We start from the raw sequence: 17835 nt of genomic DNA on the forward strand, positions 1-17835 counted from the left end.
TGTGCTTTACCACCAGACAAAACTTATTCGGAATACTAAGAGCTATTTAATTTGTGTTTTACCCCTTTAATTCATCCCATTTTTGCAGTCACATGCAATACACATATTAATACATAGTCTCGGTACGGTGCATTTGGTATGAATGTAAATATAAACATGCATCGTAAACGACAAGGCTTATCGTTAATAGAGGGTGTGAACCAATACTTTTGTTGCTTTCTCTCCATGTGAGTGAGAGAGTGTAGACTTTAGACGTTCTTGGTATTGCGTGTATGAAGAAGCAATCTTTATTCTGGCAACTGAAACAAATAATTAATTACTAAGTAAGAAAAATGATTAATAATCAGAAAAAAACATCGTCGATGGTATGGTGGCGATATACAGACAAAGCGCGGCACATGGACCCATATGGTAATAAGAATAATGCAGCCATACTGAACGAGGCACGAGCCACCAGTTTTAATTAGGGAAAATCGCATAAAAAATCCTCAAAGTGTCACTTATTAACACTTTAAACCTTGAAGTTTTTTCACTAACATTTTTAACCTTCAAAGTGGCATTTGTATCATAAAAAACTTTCAAATAAAAAAATTGACCGGTTCAGCAGGTAATTTTTAAAAATAATTATTTAATTAATAAAATAAACAAAATAAATAAATAAAAATCCAAAAAATAAATAAAAATCAAAAAATTCTAATAAAATTTACAAAAATGAAAAAAAAATAAAAAAAAAATTAAAATTTTAGAAAATTAAATAAATATATTAAAAATTAAATTATTTTCTAAAAATATTAATAAAAATAACTAAAAAGTTAATAATAAATAAGATTAAATTTAAATAGAGAAGAACTAAATAAAAAGTTCACAATTTTTTAAAAAAAATGGAAAATATAAAATTCAAAATCACTAGTGACGATGATGGTTTCTCACATAACCATTAACAATGACGATAATTGCCATATCTCCAACGATATTTTTCCAACATCATCTTGAAAATGACAAAAAAAAATCTTTTTCAAACTTTTGAATTTTCATTTTTTTTGAAATATATGAATTTTTATTTTTCTGTTTTTTTAATTTGATCTCATTAAGTTTTGAATTTTAATTTTCTAAATTTTAATTAATTTTCTGATTTTTTCTAATTTTCTGATTTTTATTAATTAATATATAATTACATAAGAATCAAAAAGTTAGAAAAAATCTGAAATTAATTATTATTTAGAAAATTAAAATTCAAAAATAAATGAGATCAAACTAAAAACAGAAAATAAAAAAATTCATATATTTCAAAAAAAAATGAAAATTCAAAAGTTTGAAAAAGATTTTTTTGTCATTTTTAAGATGATGTTGGAAACTATCATTGGAGATATGACAATTATCGTCATTGTTAATGGTTATGTGAGAAACCATCATCGTCAATTGTGAATTTTGAATTTTGAGTTTTATATTTTCCATTTTTAAAAAAAAACTGTGAACTTTTTATTTAGTTCTTCTCTATTTAAATTTAATCTTATTTATTATTAATTTTTTAGTTATTTTTATTAATATTTTAGAATATAATTTAATTTTTAATATATTTATTTAATTTTCTAAAATTTTAATTTATTTTTTTTATTTCTTTTTTTTTTGATTTTTGTAAATTTTATTAAAATTTTCGATTTTTATTTATTTTTGGATTTTTATTTATTTATTTTGTTTATTTTATTAATTAAATAATTATTTTTGAAAAATTACCTGCTGAACCGGTCAATTTTTTGATTTGGAGGTTTTTTATGATACAAATGTCACTTTGAAGGTTAAAAGTGTTAGTGAAAAAACTTCAAGGTTTAAAGTGCTAGTAAGTGACATTTTGAGGGTTTTTTATGCGATTTTCCCGTTTTAATTATATCCCACTACTCACTCCTTTAACAGTGACGACTCCACTCAAATCAGATACAATTACCGGAATCTTCGGTGAGCCGGGAGATTTCACGGTGGAGTCTTCCCGATCCAACATTATATTGAACATGTTAGTGAATGTGACTCCACTGTAAAAAAGAGAAACAGTTGCTCCACACAAAAAAATAAGAAAAAAAATTTAGGTCAATAAGTAAAGTAAAGTAAGCTTTCACACACGAGTATCATTTGCCTTTATATATTTTGCCATCTATCCTCTACGTTTCAAGTCACACTTGACATTATAACCTTTACTTTTTTTATTCACGATGGGGCTAAACGTCCCAAAAACCATCATCTTCTCGGCAGCTATTCTCTTCTTTTCTTTCTCCCCCGCCTCTTCTTCCTATTCGCAATACAACCTTGGTTTGAAATTGCGCAAAGCGAGATGACGCAAAGAGGCTGGCGCTTAGCGCCTAGCGCCATGGCGCCACATTGCCAGCGCCTTGTGTACTTGCAACACAAAGGTACTCTGCAAACCCATATCTATATATATATTACGTAAACAAGAATCAAGAATGCTAGGACATGAACTAAAAACACCAAATCCATAAATAAAACTCAAACGTTCATATAGGAACAAACCAAATGAAAAAATACCAGCGTTAGTACAACATAAATAAACATCGAATGAGAAAAAGCTATTGAGTATGTACAAGACATGATCATAAACTTATATTACAGAAAAAGGCTACTGACTTTAGAAGAAGAAACTATGATATAAACAAGTAATTAGAAGAAGCTACTGACGTAAAGAAGATGATAGGCTAGTGATAAGCTAGTGACGTAAAGAAGATGATAAGCTACTAATCAACTACAACCTTGCAAATGATAAGCTAGTGCTGTAAGTTCAAGAGAAGAGAAGCTAATATAAGAGAAGAAATATTAGGGTTAGTGGGATTGTATCCTAGCTTAGTGGGAAATCTACACAATTAGGTGAATTAGGGTTACACTCATCTACATGCCTATAAGGTGAATGAAATCTTATTTTTTGGTACAGGTACAACAAAGCGGCGTTTTTACCGCTTTAGCAAAATAACAAAAGCGAGGAAAAGCGACGTAAAGCGAGGGTTTTATGTAAAACGCCTGGCAATGGGGTCCCTTGGCGATGAGGTCCTCGCCACAAGGCGCTTAGCGCCATGGCGCCAAAAACGCTCGCTTTTTCAAACCAAGAATACAACACACTCATCGTCAACACTCTCCCTTCCTCCCCAATCTTTTCATCACCCGAACACGAGTCCTTGACCAGTGTATCCGAATCCACAACTTCACTCACTGTCCACCTCTCACACGTCGATGCTCTCTCTTCCTTCTCCGACGCATCTCCTTCAGAGCTCTTCAACCTCCGTCTTCGAAGAGACTCTCTCCGCGTCAAGTCCCTCACCAACCTCGCCGCCGTCTCTACCGGCAAGAATGTTACCAAAAGAACTACACGCTCACCCGGTGGGTTTAGCGGCGATGTTATCTCCGGTCTTTCACAAGGAAGCGGAGAATATTTCATGAGGTTAGGCGTTGGAACTCCGGCGAGTAACGTCTACATGGTCCTCGACACAGGAAGCGACGTCGTTTGGCTACAATGCTCTCCATGCAAAGCATGTTACAACCAGTCCGACCCGGTGTTCAACCCAGCTAAGTCAAAGACTTTTGCCACCGTCCCATGTGGTTCTCCTCTCTGTCGGAAACTAGACGAGTCGTCGGAGTGTGTCAGCCGCGGAAGCAAGACATGTCTCTATCAAGTCTCCTACGGTGACGGGTCTTTTACCATGGGAGATTTCTCAACCGAAACGCTGTCGTTTCACGGCGCACGTGTGGATCACGTGGCGTTAGGATGCGGTCACGATAACGAAGGCTTGTTCGTCGGAGCGGCTGGGCTATTGGGCCTGGGCCGCGGAGTGTTATCGTTTCCCTCTCAGACGAAAAACCGTTACAACACTAAATTCTCTTACTGTTTAGTTGACCGGACGAGTCCCGGTTCCGTTTCCAAACCGCCGTCGACTATTGTCTTCGGAAACGACTCCGTTCCAGAAACCTCCGTCTTCACGGCGTTATTGACGAACCCGAAGCTCGACACGTTCTATTATCTTCAGCTTCTTGGAATCAGCGTTGGCGGTTCGCGCGTTCGTGGCGTTTCGGAGTCGCAGTTTAAGCTTGACCCCTCCGGAGACGGCGGAGTGATTATAGATTCCGGTACTTCCGTTACTAGGCTGACTCAACGGGCTTATGTGGCCTTCAGAGATGCGTTTATTCTCGGAGCGACGAGGTTGAAACGTGCTCCGTCGTATGCTCTGTTCGACACGTGTTTCGATCTTTCCGGGATGACGACGGTGAAAGTTCCGACGGTGGTGTTTCATTTCAGCGGAGGAGATGTTTCGCTTCCGGCAAGTAATTATCTTATTCCGGTGAATACTCAAGGACGGTTCTGTTTTGCGTTCGCCGGAACAATGGGGAGTTTTGTAATAGTAAAAAGGCTCTTTGTTTAGAATGCTGAAAACGTACTTTGATTCAATGAAAGACATGGCCTTAATATAGCCTTACAATAACAAGAAAATAGAAATGAAAATGAGACTTGCGCAAGTGAAACAGAGTAACAGAACGTGAGCCGTATTACTCGGTCAAACAGAACAGAAACAAAAGACTAAATCAACTTAACTAATCCAATGGCTGCAAAGCTCTTATTCCATCCAACGATCACCATTACTTCATGACTAATTTGCTCCAACAAACCCTCCCTAAACTAAACTTGGTGAACCAAGCTTAGCTTATCTGTTACTGAGCAAATTCCAAGCTGACTCCTCAATCTCTCAAACGCCTCCAGCTTCAACGGTTTTGTAAAAATATCGGCCACTTGCTCTTCTGATCCACAATGCTCCAGTTGTATTTCTTCATCCTTTACCATGTCGCGCAGGAAGTGAAAACGAACCCCTATGTGCTTGCACCTTCCATGAAAAACTGGATTCTTCGATAGCTTAATTGTTGAAGTGTTGTCACAGTATATGACGGTACTTCCATCAACATTGTAGCCTAGCTCTCCCAAAATCCTTTTGAACCAAATAGCTTGACAGACACAAACTGAAGCTGCAACATACTCAGCCTCTGTCGTGGAGAGTGTAACAATCGGTTGCTTCTTCGATAACCATGCCACAGCTGCATTATCCATAAGAAACACATAGCCAGATGTGCTTTTCCGGCTGTCAATGTCGCCGGCAAAGTCACTGTCGGTGTACACCTGTAGCTCTCCAGCTCCTCCTCTCTTGTACCAAATCCCATAATCCATCGTGCCTCTTAAGTACCTTAGAACTCTCTTGGCAGCCTGAAGATGCAGTGTTGTAGGTTTAGACATGTAACGACTCAGTAAACTTACAGCAAACTGCAGGTCTGGCCTTGTCGTAGTGATATACATGAGACTTCCTATGATCTGTTTGTAGAAAGTCTCATCAATCCTTTCTCCATTCTCGTCCAAGTCGACCTTGCCTCCAGGCACCATTGGATTGCGCACTGCGTTGCAATCCTCCATCTCGAAACGCCTCAGAACCTCCATAGCATACTTTGCTTGACACAAGTGAATTCCCTGACTTGTCTGCAATACTTCTATGCCTAGAAAGTATCTCATCTTTCCAAGATCAGACATGTCAAATTCCCTCTCCATCGACATCTTGAACTCTCTCATCATCAACAGATCATCACCAGTGTATATCAAATCATCCACATATACACTAACGATGAGAACGTTACCTTGCTTGTTACGTTTGATGAAAAGAGTTTCTTCATTCTCTGACTTCTCGAAACCTTCCTTGCCAAAGTACTCCTCGATTCTACTGAACCAGGCCCGTGGGGCTTGTTTCAACCCATATAAGGCTTTACACAGCTTGTAAACCTTCTCTTCTTCACCTTCTACCTCGTACCCTTCAGGTTGTTGAACGTACACATCCTCTGTGAGTACTCCGTGCAGGAAAGCTGACTTAACATCGAGCTGAAAGATGTCCCATCCTCTCTGAGCTGCAGTAAAGACAATGGTTCTGATGGTGTCCATGCGTGCAACAGGTGCATAGACTTCAGTGTAGTCGACTCCATGTTCCTGCGCATAGCCTTTAGCTACTAAACGAGCTTTGTACTTGCTCACCTCTCCAAGCTCGTTCAGCTTTGTCTTGTATATCCACTTTACTCCAATACACTTTGCTCCACGAGGTAGATCTGATAGCACCCAGGTGTGATTCTTCTCTATTGAGTCAACCTCTGCATCCATCGCTTCTCTCCAATTGGCACACTTCTGAGCATCTGCAAAGTTTGATGGATCGGAAGAGTTGAGCTGAACCATGTTTACCTCATCATCTTCTTCATGTTCAGTGACATAGTCTCTGAGATAGCTAGGAGGTCTTGTATGTCTTCTTCCCTCCCTGACTGTTGCTTGTGGCTCTTCTTGAACATCTTCTGCAACAGTCACTGGTTCTCCAACTTCTTCTTCTCCATCACTGTCATTTTCTTCCCACAGTAGATCATCATCATTCCATTTCAGCTCAGACTCGATGTGTTCTTGCTCCTCATCCCAGTTCCAACCTTTTGTTTCCTCAAAAACAACATCTCTGCTCACCACTATCTTCTTAGTGGTTGGATTGTACAGGCGGTAGCCTTTTGATTCCTTTGAGAAACCAAACATCACGCATGTGTTGCTCTTGTCGTCAAGCTTCCCTCGCTTCTCATTTGGTACATGCGCATGAGCTAGACAACCCCATACTCTCAAGTGTTCCACGCTTGGCTTAACTCCACTCCAAGCCTCTTGTGGTGTGATATTCTTAACCGCAAGAGTAGGACATCTGTTCAGAATGTAAAAGGTCCAACTGACAGCTTCTGCCCAAAAGATTCTTGGTACCTTTCTCATAGATAACATAGATCTCACCATGTTCATCACGGTGCGGTTCTTCCTCTCCGCCACCCCGTTTTGCTGTGGTGTGTAGGCAGTGGTGAGCTGTCTTCTAATACCGTGTTCCTTGCAGAACTCAGAGAACTCAGTCGATGTATACTCCCCTCCGCGATCTGTCCTCAAGCATTTGATGAGCTTCTCTGTTTCAGTCTCCACCTTCCTTTTGAACTCTTTGAAGTAGCTGAAAGCTTCTGACTTCTCCTTCAGAAAGTATGCCCAAGCCTTCCTGCTGTGATCGTCTATGAAACAGAGAACATATCTCACACCGCTTGTGGTTACTGGAGTGATAGGTCCACATATGTCAGAGTGTATCAACTCCAGAACCTCCTTAGCTCTCCATGAACTCTTCTTAGGAATGGGGTTTCTTGATTGCTTGCCTACTAAGCAATCTGAGCAAGTGAACTTCTGAACGTCAAAACTTGGCAGACCTCTCACCATTTCTTTGCTCTGTAACATCTTCATGCCAGTGTGGCTGAGATGTCCATAGCGCTCATGCCAAAGCTTTGGTGCATCCTCAGTGATTGCTTGCAAGCAGCGTTGTTGACCCGTCTCTCCAGTCTGATCAAACAACATGAACATACGGTTGGAACTCATCTTGCTCACTGCGATGAGACCCCTCTCCTCATGAAAGATCTTGCAAGCTCCCTTCTGTATGATGATTGTCAGCTCCTTCTCTTGCAGCTGTCCGAGGCTCAACAAATTGTTTTTGAGCTCCGGTATGTAGTACACACCACTGATTGTGTAAGCTACATTATTCAGTATCAACTTCACATTGCCTTTGCCAACAACCTCCATCTTCTTATCATTTCCAAGCTTCACAGTGTGCTTGAAATCCTCATCCATCTGTGAGAACAAGACTCGATCTCCACTCATATGATTTGAACAGCCAGAGTCAAGAAACCATGCTCTCTTCCTCATGCTCTCGTTCTTCCCAGCATACGTCATCAACAGCTTCTCTGCATCTTCCTCAACCTTCACATCGATCTCCTCTTCTTCCTCAATGTACGCCATTAGAAGCATCTCCTCCTTCTCATCAAAGTCGGCATAGTTTGCTTCTTCATCCCACATTGGGCACTCGTTCTGGAAATGTCCCAGACGGTGACACTTGTAGCACTCCACCGTGCTCTTGTCTCTCCCACGACCTCTTCCTCGGCCTCTCCCATTGAAGCCTCTTCCTCTTGATGTCATGCCTCTTCCACGGTAAGAACCAGCTCCACCATGAGTCACCTTCAAAGCTTGATCATCAACTTTATCAACCTTTTTGAACTTCTGTTCATGAACGGTGAGAGAGCTCTGCAGTTCATCGAGATGAATGCTCTCAATCTCCTTGGACTCCTCAATGGACACCACCACATACATAAACTTCTCGCTAAGAGTCCTAAGAATCTTCTCCACCACCTTGGAGTCGTTCATGATTTCTCCATTGCTTCTCATCTGGTTTGTGACCGCTAACACCCTTGTGAAGTACTCTTTCACCGTCTCAGATTCTCTCATCTCAAGAACCTCGAAGTCTCTTCTCAGCTTCTGCAGCAAGGACTTCTTCACCCGATCACTCCCACCAAACTTCCTCTTCATTGACTCCCAAATGATCCTGGATGTTCTCCTATCCAAGATCTGCTCAAAGGTTACCCTATCGATGGATTGATAGAGGTAGTGCTTCACTTTGTGATCATTCTTCTTGGCTTCCTCCAACTGATGTGTCTGCTCCGCCGTGAGCGCTGTTGAGGATGATGACTCCTCGAATCCGATCTCAATCGTATTCCACAATCCCTTCGATCTGAAGAAATTCTCCATGACCTCACTCCAATGATCCCAGTGGCCATCAAACTGCGGCAGCTTCATTTTCTCATCTCCCATCTTCACTCTTGTGTTTGAAGCTACGGCTTCTCTCTCTCTCAGTTTTCACACGCTAACGGAGCTCTGATACCAATCTGTAATAGTAAAAAGGCTCTTTGTTTAGAATGCTGAAAACGTACTTTGATTCAATGAAAGACATGGCCTTAATATAGCCTTACAATAACAAGAAAATAGAAATGAAAACGAGACTTGCGCAAGTGAAACAGAGTAACAGAACGTGAGCCGTATTACTCGGTCAAACAGAACAGAAACAAAAGACTAAATCAACTTAACTAATCCAATGGCTGCAAAGCTCTTATTCCATCCAACGATCACCATTACTTCATGACTAATTTGCTCCAACAAGTTTGTCTATAATTGGGAACATACAGCAACAAGGTTTCCGTGTCGCTTACGACTTAGTCGGGTCACGGGTCGGGTTTATGTCTGGCGCATGTTAGATTTTGTGTCTGACTTGACTGATATATTATTCCAAAAGCACAAATTAAAAATAAGCAATTTATCCATATTTGTCATCATCATGACATCATTTAAGGAGTTTTCATTACAGTTGCACAAAAAAAAAAGACACATCTATTCATCATACGACTCATTAGTCACTCATTAACCAATCATCATTAATAATGATATCACGATGGATCATTTTTGAACTGAATCTGTAACATGAGTGGAGGAGAAATAATCCATCAGTGACGACTTTAAAAGTGTGCTTTACGTTAAATCAAAGAGAAGTAAATCCTAAATGAAATGTTTTCTTTGAATTTCTTTTATTCCCCTCCATCGAATTAAAACATCTTGAAATTTCTTTAACTTACTGTAGAGCACTTGGTCATATATTGAGACACTGAACACACTAATCCAAAAACGTGTATAGAGTCATTATAAAAGTTATATCCACTAACATGAAGCTTACCTCAGTTGTCATCCATTAGCTTAGCTCACCCGAATTCTTAATACATCCAACTTACCTAATTTCATAATGGACCAATAGGTTTATTGAACTAATTAGGTTCACGTCAATCTTCTTCACAATCTTGATTCCCAACTAGACGAACTATTTGGTTAACTAGTAGCTATTTATTAATATTTTGTGATTCATCCTTTTTGTTTGGTACTCAAACGCAATATATATTCAGTCCTTTTTGTGCATCTCGATATTTGTATATGAATGTATACAAAGATATGCATCGTGTACGACACGTCGTATCGTTAATATAGGGTGGACAAAGACTCTTGTTGTTTTCTCTTCATGTGAGTGAGAGAGTGTACAGTTGGGACAGTTCTTGGTATTATGTGTATTAACAAGCATTGTATATTTTGGCAACCGAAACAAAACAATTATTTTAAGTTGATAAAAAGACAATTTCCTCATAAATAAGAAAACCATAATAATGATCAATAATCAGATATGAGATTGAAAAAACATCCTCTATGACGATCCAGAGACAAAGTGCGGCACATGGACCCATAGGGTCAGAATAATGCAGCCACCGAAGGAGCCACCAGTTTCATACCAACAATGGTTTACTCGGCAGATATTTCCTTTCACTCACTTGTGCTAATATTGGAGAAATTATCACTTGCACTTGCACTTGCACTTCAAATTTTGTTCATGAATAATAAATACATATCGAAATTGTTAGATAATTTAAAATGATCGACAACTCTCCGTACATGATGTAACATGATGACAATCTGCATTCCCAATTTATTCGGGACAAATGTCGTCTTAGATATAAGAACATGACTCCAGGTCCAATCGAATCTATGTTATATTTGCACGTGACGTATCGTACAAAGAGAAAAACAAACGAGTCCATCTACTTATCAGTTTGTCTACTTTTTCCAATTTATACAAAAGGCCTAGTTGACTAATATGGCCCATCAAAACCGAGAGGCCCATTTACAAAAGAATCTTCTCCTCCTTCGCGAGGCGACGCTCAAACTTCAAACCGGCGGCGAGATATTCAGATCATACTTCCTCGATCCGTTACCATACAGCAACCCCCAGTGCTTCTCCACGGTGGCACCAGTCTTCATATCTTCATCAAACAGAGCAAATATATACACAGTAACCTTCTTCTCCCTTCTCCTCAAATGCTCAACCAACCGCTGATTAAAAACCCTAGCGTTCTCCAAACTCGCCGCCGCTTCGTCGGGATCTCCACTCGACGGCCACCCGATCTCCGACACAACCACCGGAACCTTCGGCAACCCCAGAGCCTTCACGGCGGAGTCCACCGAGTCCATCATTACATCGAACAAGTTAGTGTACGCGACTCCACTGTACGGATCTCTGTACATCCGCCGCTTAGATCCGTTCGCCGGCTGAAACAGAGCGAAATCTAACGGAATCGACGGGAAAGATTGCTTGTACGCCAAGTAAGGGTAGACGTTCACCATGAGAGGAGACTTGGTCCTCAGCAGAAACCTAACGAGCGGTTTCAGCACCGATTCGCCGAACGATCCGTGGAACCTGGCCGTCGAGGGAGGGAAACGCCGCGAGAGGATCGCGAGGGAGTGAGTGGTGGTCACTTTGATCTTCTTGTGGAGTCGGTACCGTTTGATGGCTCGGTGGACGTTGACGATAGCGGAGAGTAAGTGCGGGGAGAACTGAGGGAGGAGGGAGACTTCGTTGCCGACGGAGATCGAGGTGATGATCGTGGTCTTGTGGTATGGTAGGATGAAGGTTCGGATGATGGAGTCGGCTTCGGAGAGGTTGGTGGAGAGGGTCGGGATCTTGTCGTTGGGGATGCAGAGGGAGAGGGAGATGCCTGTGTTGGCGAAGGAGGTTGTGATTCTTGGGTCCATGTCGAAGGTTTTGACGTGTTTGATGGAGAGAGAGGTGATGAGGGATGGTAAGGCTTCTGGTGGAGGGAGGTTGGTGCCGTAACGGCCGTAGTTGATTCCGATCTCTGGAGCTGGAAAGTGAAGAAGAAGAAGAAAACGATCAAGAATCAAGCGAGAAAGTGGGAACAGAATGTGAAAGAGATTACCACCAAGATTGGAGCTGTATCGTCCGTAGTTGGTTCCGATTCCTGAACCTGGAAAAACAAGCGAGAAAGTGAAGGAAAACGAGAGAAACTGAGCCTTGTTAAATTCAATTTTCTCGGAAAATGATAACAGGATCACCAGATTTTTACCTTGTAGCGATGGAATCGTGGAGGAAGAAGCCATTGAGATGAACAAGATCAAGAGAATCCAGAAAGCATCGTTCGTTATCGTCATCATCTTCATCAGCGTTAGCAATATTCTCTCTGTTTTTCGTTTTCTCGACTGGGGATTGAGTAATGATTTTTGGTGGGAATATCTGTAACTATATAAACGATCTGGGGCACGGAGTTTTTACACTAGTGGCAAATACGTGATTTCGTTGATTGAGGAGAACCAAGTAAACCGAATAAGACCAATAGAAACAAATAAACTAAACCAACAAATTCGAAATGAGGGGTAATTATGTCAAATCACCAACCAAGTCAACCGACTCGCCAGTGTAAACATATATTAAACCAACACAAACCGGAAAAAAATCATCTTTTAGGTTTTGTTTATTTTTCTCTTCCGCTCTATTTGGAAACCAGAGAAAGGAGAATTGTGAATTACCGATCACCGGCGATGGAAGCGAGAGACGAAGACGCGGGAGGAAAAGTTATTGGGTTGATAGAGCGAGCGACGAAACCGTCTGCGCAAGAGGTTGACCCGAGGCTGCTCAAAGCGATCAAATCAACTCTTCGCTATTCCGATTCGGAGGTCCGACTCGGTGCCAAAACCCTAATGGAGCTCATGAAACATAACCACTCTCAGGTTTTAAATCCTTCACATCTGTGGCTATTTGAAATCGACCAAAACTGCAAAAAGATAAGAACTTTTTATTCAAATTCATTTTTTTGTTTGTAGGTTCGGTTATTGACGCTTTTAATCATCGACGAGCTATTCATGAGATCAAAGCTCTTCAGAACACTAATAGTTGAGAAGTTCGATCAGCTTTTGAGTTTAAGTGTTGGGTTTAGAACCAGCCTGCCTCTTCCTGCACCACCCGCTGTCGCCACCGTTTTGCGTACAAAGGCTATTGAGTTCTTGGAGAAGTGGAATCTTTCGTTTGGGTTACACTACAAGGAGATTAGGCTTGGTTTCGATCACCTTAAGAACACCCTCAAGCTCAAGTTCCCTGATCTGCAGGCAAACGCTGCGCGGAGACAGAGAGAGGCGCTCGAGAGAGAGACGAGGACGAAGGAGATTTTGAGAGGCAAGTTTGAGTCTTTGAGGGATGGGTTTGGAGTGTTGAAAGGTGAGATTGAGGAGACGATAAAGGAGATCAAGGAGGGTCTTGAGATTGTTCAGTGGAGAGGGGATGATGGTGTTCCACTTGCGATCTTAGATGAGGAGGATTACGAGGAGATACGGTGTTCTCATCTGAGGCAGATTCGTATGGATTCGTTGATGCAGTCTGATAAGGTTGAGGAGACTAGTGAAAACAGAGTGGTGTTTGATGTGTTGAGGGAACAGGGGAAGCTTCTGATGAAAAAGCATTTGGTCTCGGTTCAAGATGGGATCTCTCTTCTCATAAGGGTTGATGTAAGTGATAACAGGACCAGAGATTCCATGTTGAAAGAGTTGATTGATATTAGGAATAGCATATTGGCAACTGAGAAGAAATGTGAGCAAGCTGGTTTTACAATCTCAAGAATGATTGACACTGGGGAGAAAGAAGAAGAAGAAGAAGATATCTGGGAGGAAGATGATGGCAAGGTTGTAACTGATCCAGTCAAAAAGGTGGCTCCTTTGAGGAGAGTTCAGAACGGTGAGGGTTCGTCCTTTCGGTCACCAAGTGAAGCAAATAGGTCTACATCAGAACCTAGCTCCAACAAGGCGTCTAGTAGTAAAACGGTTGGAAGAAGTGGTGACACTCTTAGGGATAAGCTAATCTCTGAAGCTCCTGTGGTGAATTGGGGATCACAGTTGAGTAGTTGGGACTCAACTACGGAAGCTCGAGCTAACCACCGAGGCTTAGAGGTCGAGAACCACTGGGGCAGGGTGGATCAAGATGCTGTAATTCCAGCAGATAAAATAGCAGAACTAAATCTTCAAGCAACTGTTTATAGAGAAGAGAGGACAGAGATACCTCCATGCCATGCTCCTCTAAAGAAAGGTGGTCTTTGCCAGAGAAGAGATCTACGAGCCTGCCCGTTTCATGGACCCATTGTACCTCGGGATAATGAAGGAAACCCCATAATCAAGGAATCTCCATTAGATCATGAGAGTGAAAACCAAACCTCTTCTAGTTCAGGGATCAACCAGGAGGACGACGTGCCTATGGATGAAACAACTTCAGATTCTGATCCTAACCAGTTAGCTAGGCAAATAGCGAAACAAGCTCTGAAGAATATCAGGGAGAAAGACAGAGAGGAGTTAAGGAAAAAAGCAAAGCGGGCAAAGCATGCTAAGGTTAAGGAACATAACTTTTCAGTTCTGCGTGATGCTGCTTTAGCGTCAACGTCTAAATCAGCTGTCATCGACGAAGAGTTTGATAGAGTTTTTGCTGAAAGGAAAAACAAGAAGCAAACCTTTTCCTTGACACGGCGTAAGAAAACAACGGCTAAAGATAGAATATCCGAGAGACTGTTAAGTAACCGAGCAAAAGGTACTAAACCGAAGCAGTTGCCTCAGGGCAATGATGATGAGAAGCACAGGGAAACATCGGCTAACCAGTGGTAACACGTAATACTAAAAACCTTTCTAGGTTAGAGTACTCATTCTCTTTTGATTCTGTAATGCAAATATGAGTAAAGCTTAATGACTTTGGATGAATAATCAGATTCTGTAGTGATTGATCTGTATGTTACTGAGACAAAACAGTTCTTATGTCAGATCATAGATCCTCTGGAGTTTTTCTTCTTTTCTCAGACAAGATCCCAACATGAAGAGGATTGTACAACGACATGTTCTGTTAAAAAGTAATGACAGATCATGAAAGCTGGATCGTTGTTGTTTGCTTTTTCTCCTTTACGTGTTGGTGTCTTTAAGGATGATCACTATCATCATGAGACCAATTATTTTATGGAAAAATTTTCATTCATTCTTATAAGAAAAATGTGAGTTTGCTTGAGATGAAGGAAGAGTAAAATGTTCTTTTTACATTATCATTAGTCTTTTAAGTGGCTTTTAACCCAAGCGACATTTTAATTATATATATATACTTCTCCACTTCATATTCTTAACGTCTAAAAGTTACTTAAATTGATAGATTTCTTTTAAGTTTTTACTAAAGTTAAAATAAAGATGAGTAACGTTTTATCATGTTGCTTTGTAGTTTATTTAGTGGCTGCTTGACGTTTTTTAACATTAATTTTTATTTTATTACAAATTATATAATTGTTACATCTATTTTACATTCGACAGTTCTATTTATCTTACCGGATTGATGGTTTCTACCAATCATCTATTTATGTTGGTCTTGAGTAGCTTTGTAAAAAAAAAGAATTAAAAGACAGCACAAATCTTATTGAATGTAAAACTGAAAAACTCATCATAATATGCAATCATGTCCACCATGTACATGTTTAGGCTCATCTTTACTGGACCATGGCCCTATTATTATGGAGTAATTTTTAATAAAACAATATTTTAACATTTAATTTAGAAAACGAAGAAATCATTGAGTAAGAAGATACTATTATTAAATGATTATTTCCGCTCATATAAATCAAAGTTTCCCCAATAACATTCTCTCTAATACAACACAGTCTCCTTCCTGAATAATCCTGACCGTCCGATTTCAAATCAGCGTTGCCTGTTCATTTGACGGTAACTCTCCTTCTCTCTCTCTCTCTCTGAATGAAGAAAAGCATCTCTCTTTCTTCGAAATCAACACTTCGCGAAGGTTGACCTGCTTCGTTGGCGTTTCAATCCACCGGATTCGATCTCTGTCTCTCGATCGAAGCTTAATAAAGTTTCCACCTTTCGATGGATTTGGATAGCATGGACTGTGCTTCAACCGTAGATATCACAAATGACGAAGAGATCCACCAAGATCGCCATTCCTACGCATCGGTTTCGAAGCATCACAGTAATAACAGCAACGCGAATGCTGCTGCTTCTGGTCTTCTTCCGACAACCACCAGTGTTCACGAGCTTCTCGAATGTCCTGTCTGCACCAATTCTATGTACCCTCCTATTCATCAGGTCTATTGTTTCATTCTCTTTGTTGACCGGATCTTTGCTTTCTTGATTTGTTTTAGGGTTTTTTTTGTGTGCTGTCTTGAGAAACATTGCCAAATTTGTAAGCTTTTTTTATTGCCTCTTTTAGAGAATTTTCGGACAAAACACTTAAATTCGATTATCCTGTTTCAATCTCTCCTTGCCCGGATCTTTGCTTTGTTGATTAGTTTTTGGTTTTTTTTTGTGTGCTATTCTGAGAAACATTGCCAAATCTATAAGCTTTTTTGATTGTCTCTTTAGAGAGTTTTCGGACAAAACATTTGCACTATGGTTTGATACTCTGTTTCGGTCGGAATCTCTTGTTGTCTGAATTTTGCCCCTGATTTTCTGTTCCCGGATCTTTGCTCTGTTGATTGGTTTTAGGGTTTTGAATATATATAGGCTTTTTGATTGTCTCATTGCTTACGCAATGATTTTGATTCCTCTGCAGTGTCACAACGGACATACTCTATGTTCAACTTGTAAGAACAGGGTTCACAATCGCTGCCCTACTTGTAGACAAGAGCTCGGTGATATCCGTTGCTTGGCACTCGAAAAAGTAGCGGAATCTCTTGAGCTACCTTGCAAGTATATGTCGCTTGGCTGTCCTGAGATATTCCCTTATTACAGTAAGCTGAAACACGAGACTGTGTGTAACTTCAGGCCGTATAACTGCCCGTACGCTGGTTCCGAGTGTTCTGTTATGGGTGATATCCCTTTCTTAGTTGCTCATCTGAGGGATGATCACAAGGTGGATATGCATTCTGGGTGTACTTTCAACCATCGTTATGTCAAGTCTAATCCTCGTGAAGTCGAAAACGCCACGTGGATGTTAACTGTAAGACTTACATATGATTATATACTTCATGATCATCTCTCTACACATTCAGGAGTTGCTATTGCTTATCAAAGGTTCTGTCTTTTTTTGGTTTTGTTTTCAGGTCTTTCACTGCTTTGGTCAATACTTCTGTCTCCACTTTGAGGCATTCCAGCTCGGTATGGCTCCAGTGTACATGGCGTTCCTGCGTTTCATGGGGGACGAGACAGAAGCTCGGAACTACAACTACAGTTTAGAAGTTGGAGGTTATGGTCGGAAGCTGATTTGGGAAGGAACACCGAGAAGCGTAAGAGACAGTCACAGGAAAGTTAGAGACAGTCATGATGGGCTAATCATACAGAGAAATATGGCTCTCTTCTTCTCGGGTGGAGACAGGAAAGAGCTGAAACTGCGAGTTACTGGAAGAATCTGGAAAGAGCAGCAGCAGCAAAGTGGTGAAGGTGGAGGAGGAGCTTGCATCCCGAACTTGTCTTAATAATAATTGATTTTTGAAACTCTTCACTTGGCTCTGTCTCTGTGTAACCATGCTTCTTGGAAGTGTCTGTAATTAAAGGCTGTGTCTGTGATCTATGATGTAAACTTGGGTTGTGGTTTCTTTTCTTGTTCTCATGTCATGGAGAGTTTAAATGGTTCAATACAAAGTCAGTCTGGTATACCTGGAAAATGTAAATGTTGAAGTTCTTCCCCCAAGCTGGTGTAATATCATATTTTAAGAAGTCTAATGATTGTACTCGCATGTGATTTCAGGTTCAGATTCAGATTCATAGTCTGTTTTAAAAATGTTTGGATTTGGTTCAGATAAAAACTTAAAAGCGCTATTTGATAGAATTGCTCTAAAATTTATGGTTTGGTTTTTTAATACTTAATTTAAATCATAACTCATTTTTTGATCGGTCATTCATTTAGATTTCAAATGTTAATTTTTGTAGATTAAATTGGATATTCATACCTTTTTAGCTTTTTTTCTGAAAATTTTAAAGCTATGATTTCAAATGTTAATTTTTGTAGATTAAATTGGATATTCATACCTTTTTAGCTTTTTCTGAAAATTTTAAAGCTATTTTTGGGTTTGAGTTGGATTCGGATAATA

General features: G+C 40.3%; 4 protein-coding genes and 1 long non-coding RNA gene across 8 annotated transcripts; 3 read left to right on the forward strand and 2 right to left on the reverse strand.

The window, feature by feature from the left end:
* Positions 1-1942: 1942 nt before the first annotated feature.
* On the reverse strand, positions 1943-3239 carry LOC130497457 (uncharacterized). Its single transcript, XR_008936451.1, has 2 exons — positions 3117-3239; positions 1943-2297 (listed from the first exon to the last, which is right to left on the reverse strand). It is a non-coding gene; the product is annotated as an uncharacterized LOC130497457 (long non-coding RNA).
* LOC130497456 (aspartyl protease family protein 2) lies at positions 2266-9228 on the forward strand. The gene is made up of 2 exons (XM_056990255.1): positions 2266-2402; positions 2936-9228. Exon 2 carries the CDS (start codon positions 3075-3077, stop codon positions 4413-4415), a length of 1341 nt encoding a protein of 446 aa, XP_056846235.1. The 5' UTR covers positions 2266-2402; positions 2936-3074; the 3' UTR covers positions 4416-9228.
* A 1201-nt stretch (positions 9229-10429) lies between these two features.
* LOC108816855 (glucan endo-1,3-beta-glucosidase 12) lies at positions 10430-11986 on the reverse strand. 2 transcript variants are annotated; one of them, XM_018589416.2, is made up of 3 exons: positions 11854-11986; positions 11707-11754; positions 10430-11631 (listed from the first exon to the last, which is right to left on the reverse strand). In XM_018589416.2, exons 1-3 carry the CDS (start codon positions 11945-11947, stop codon positions 10658-10660), a joined length of 1116 nt encoding a protein of 371 aa, XP_018444918.2. In that variant the 5' UTR covers positions 11948-11986; the 3' UTR covers positions 10430-10657. The 2 variants fall into 2 exon arrangements, with proteins under 2 accessions (XP_018444918.2, XP_056846236.1); XM_056990256.1 differs by having other exon boundaries at positions 10430-11754.
* A 252-nt stretch (positions 11987-12238) lies between these two features.
* On the forward strand, positions 12239-14818 carry LOC108816851 (UV-stimulated scaffold protein A homolog). Of its 3 annotated transcripts, none has more exons than XM_018589411.2 (3): positions 12239-12514; positions 12608-14450; positions 14567-14818. In XM_018589411.2, the coding sequence occupies exons 1-2, from the start codon at positions 12326-12328 to the stop codon at positions 14423-14425; spliced, it is 2007 nt and encodes a 668-aa protein (XP_018444913.2). In that variant the 5' UTR covers positions 12239-12325; the 3' UTR covers positions 14426-14450; positions 14567-14818. The 3 variants fall into 3 exon arrangements, with proteins under 3 accessions (XP_018444913.2, XP_018444914.2, XP_018444912.2); XM_018589412.2 differs by having other exon boundaries at positions 14579-14818; XM_018589410.2 differs by having other exon boundaries at positions 12608-14818.
* A 613-nt stretch (positions 14819-15431) lies between these two features.
* Positions 15432-17409, forward strand: LOC108816857 (E3 ubiquitin-protein ligase SINAT3). The gene is made up of 3 exons (XM_018589419.2): positions 15432-15892; positions 16359-16745; positions 16849-17409. The coding sequence occupies exons 1-3, from the start codon at positions 15674-15676 to the stop codon at positions 17218-17220; spliced, it is 978 nt and encodes a 325-aa protein (XP_018444921.1). The 5' UTR covers positions 15432-15673; the 3' UTR covers positions 17221-17409.
* The last annotated feature ends 426 nt before the right edge of the window (positions 17410-17835 follow it).

The sequence above is a fragment of the Raphanus sativus genome, chromosome 7 (assembly GCF_000801105.2).
Source record: "Raphanus sativus cultivar WK10039 chromosome 7, ASM80110v3, whole genome shotgun sequence".
NCBI lineage: Eukaryota > Viridiplantae > Streptophyta > Magnoliopsida > Brassicales > Brassicaceae > Raphanus > Raphanus sativus.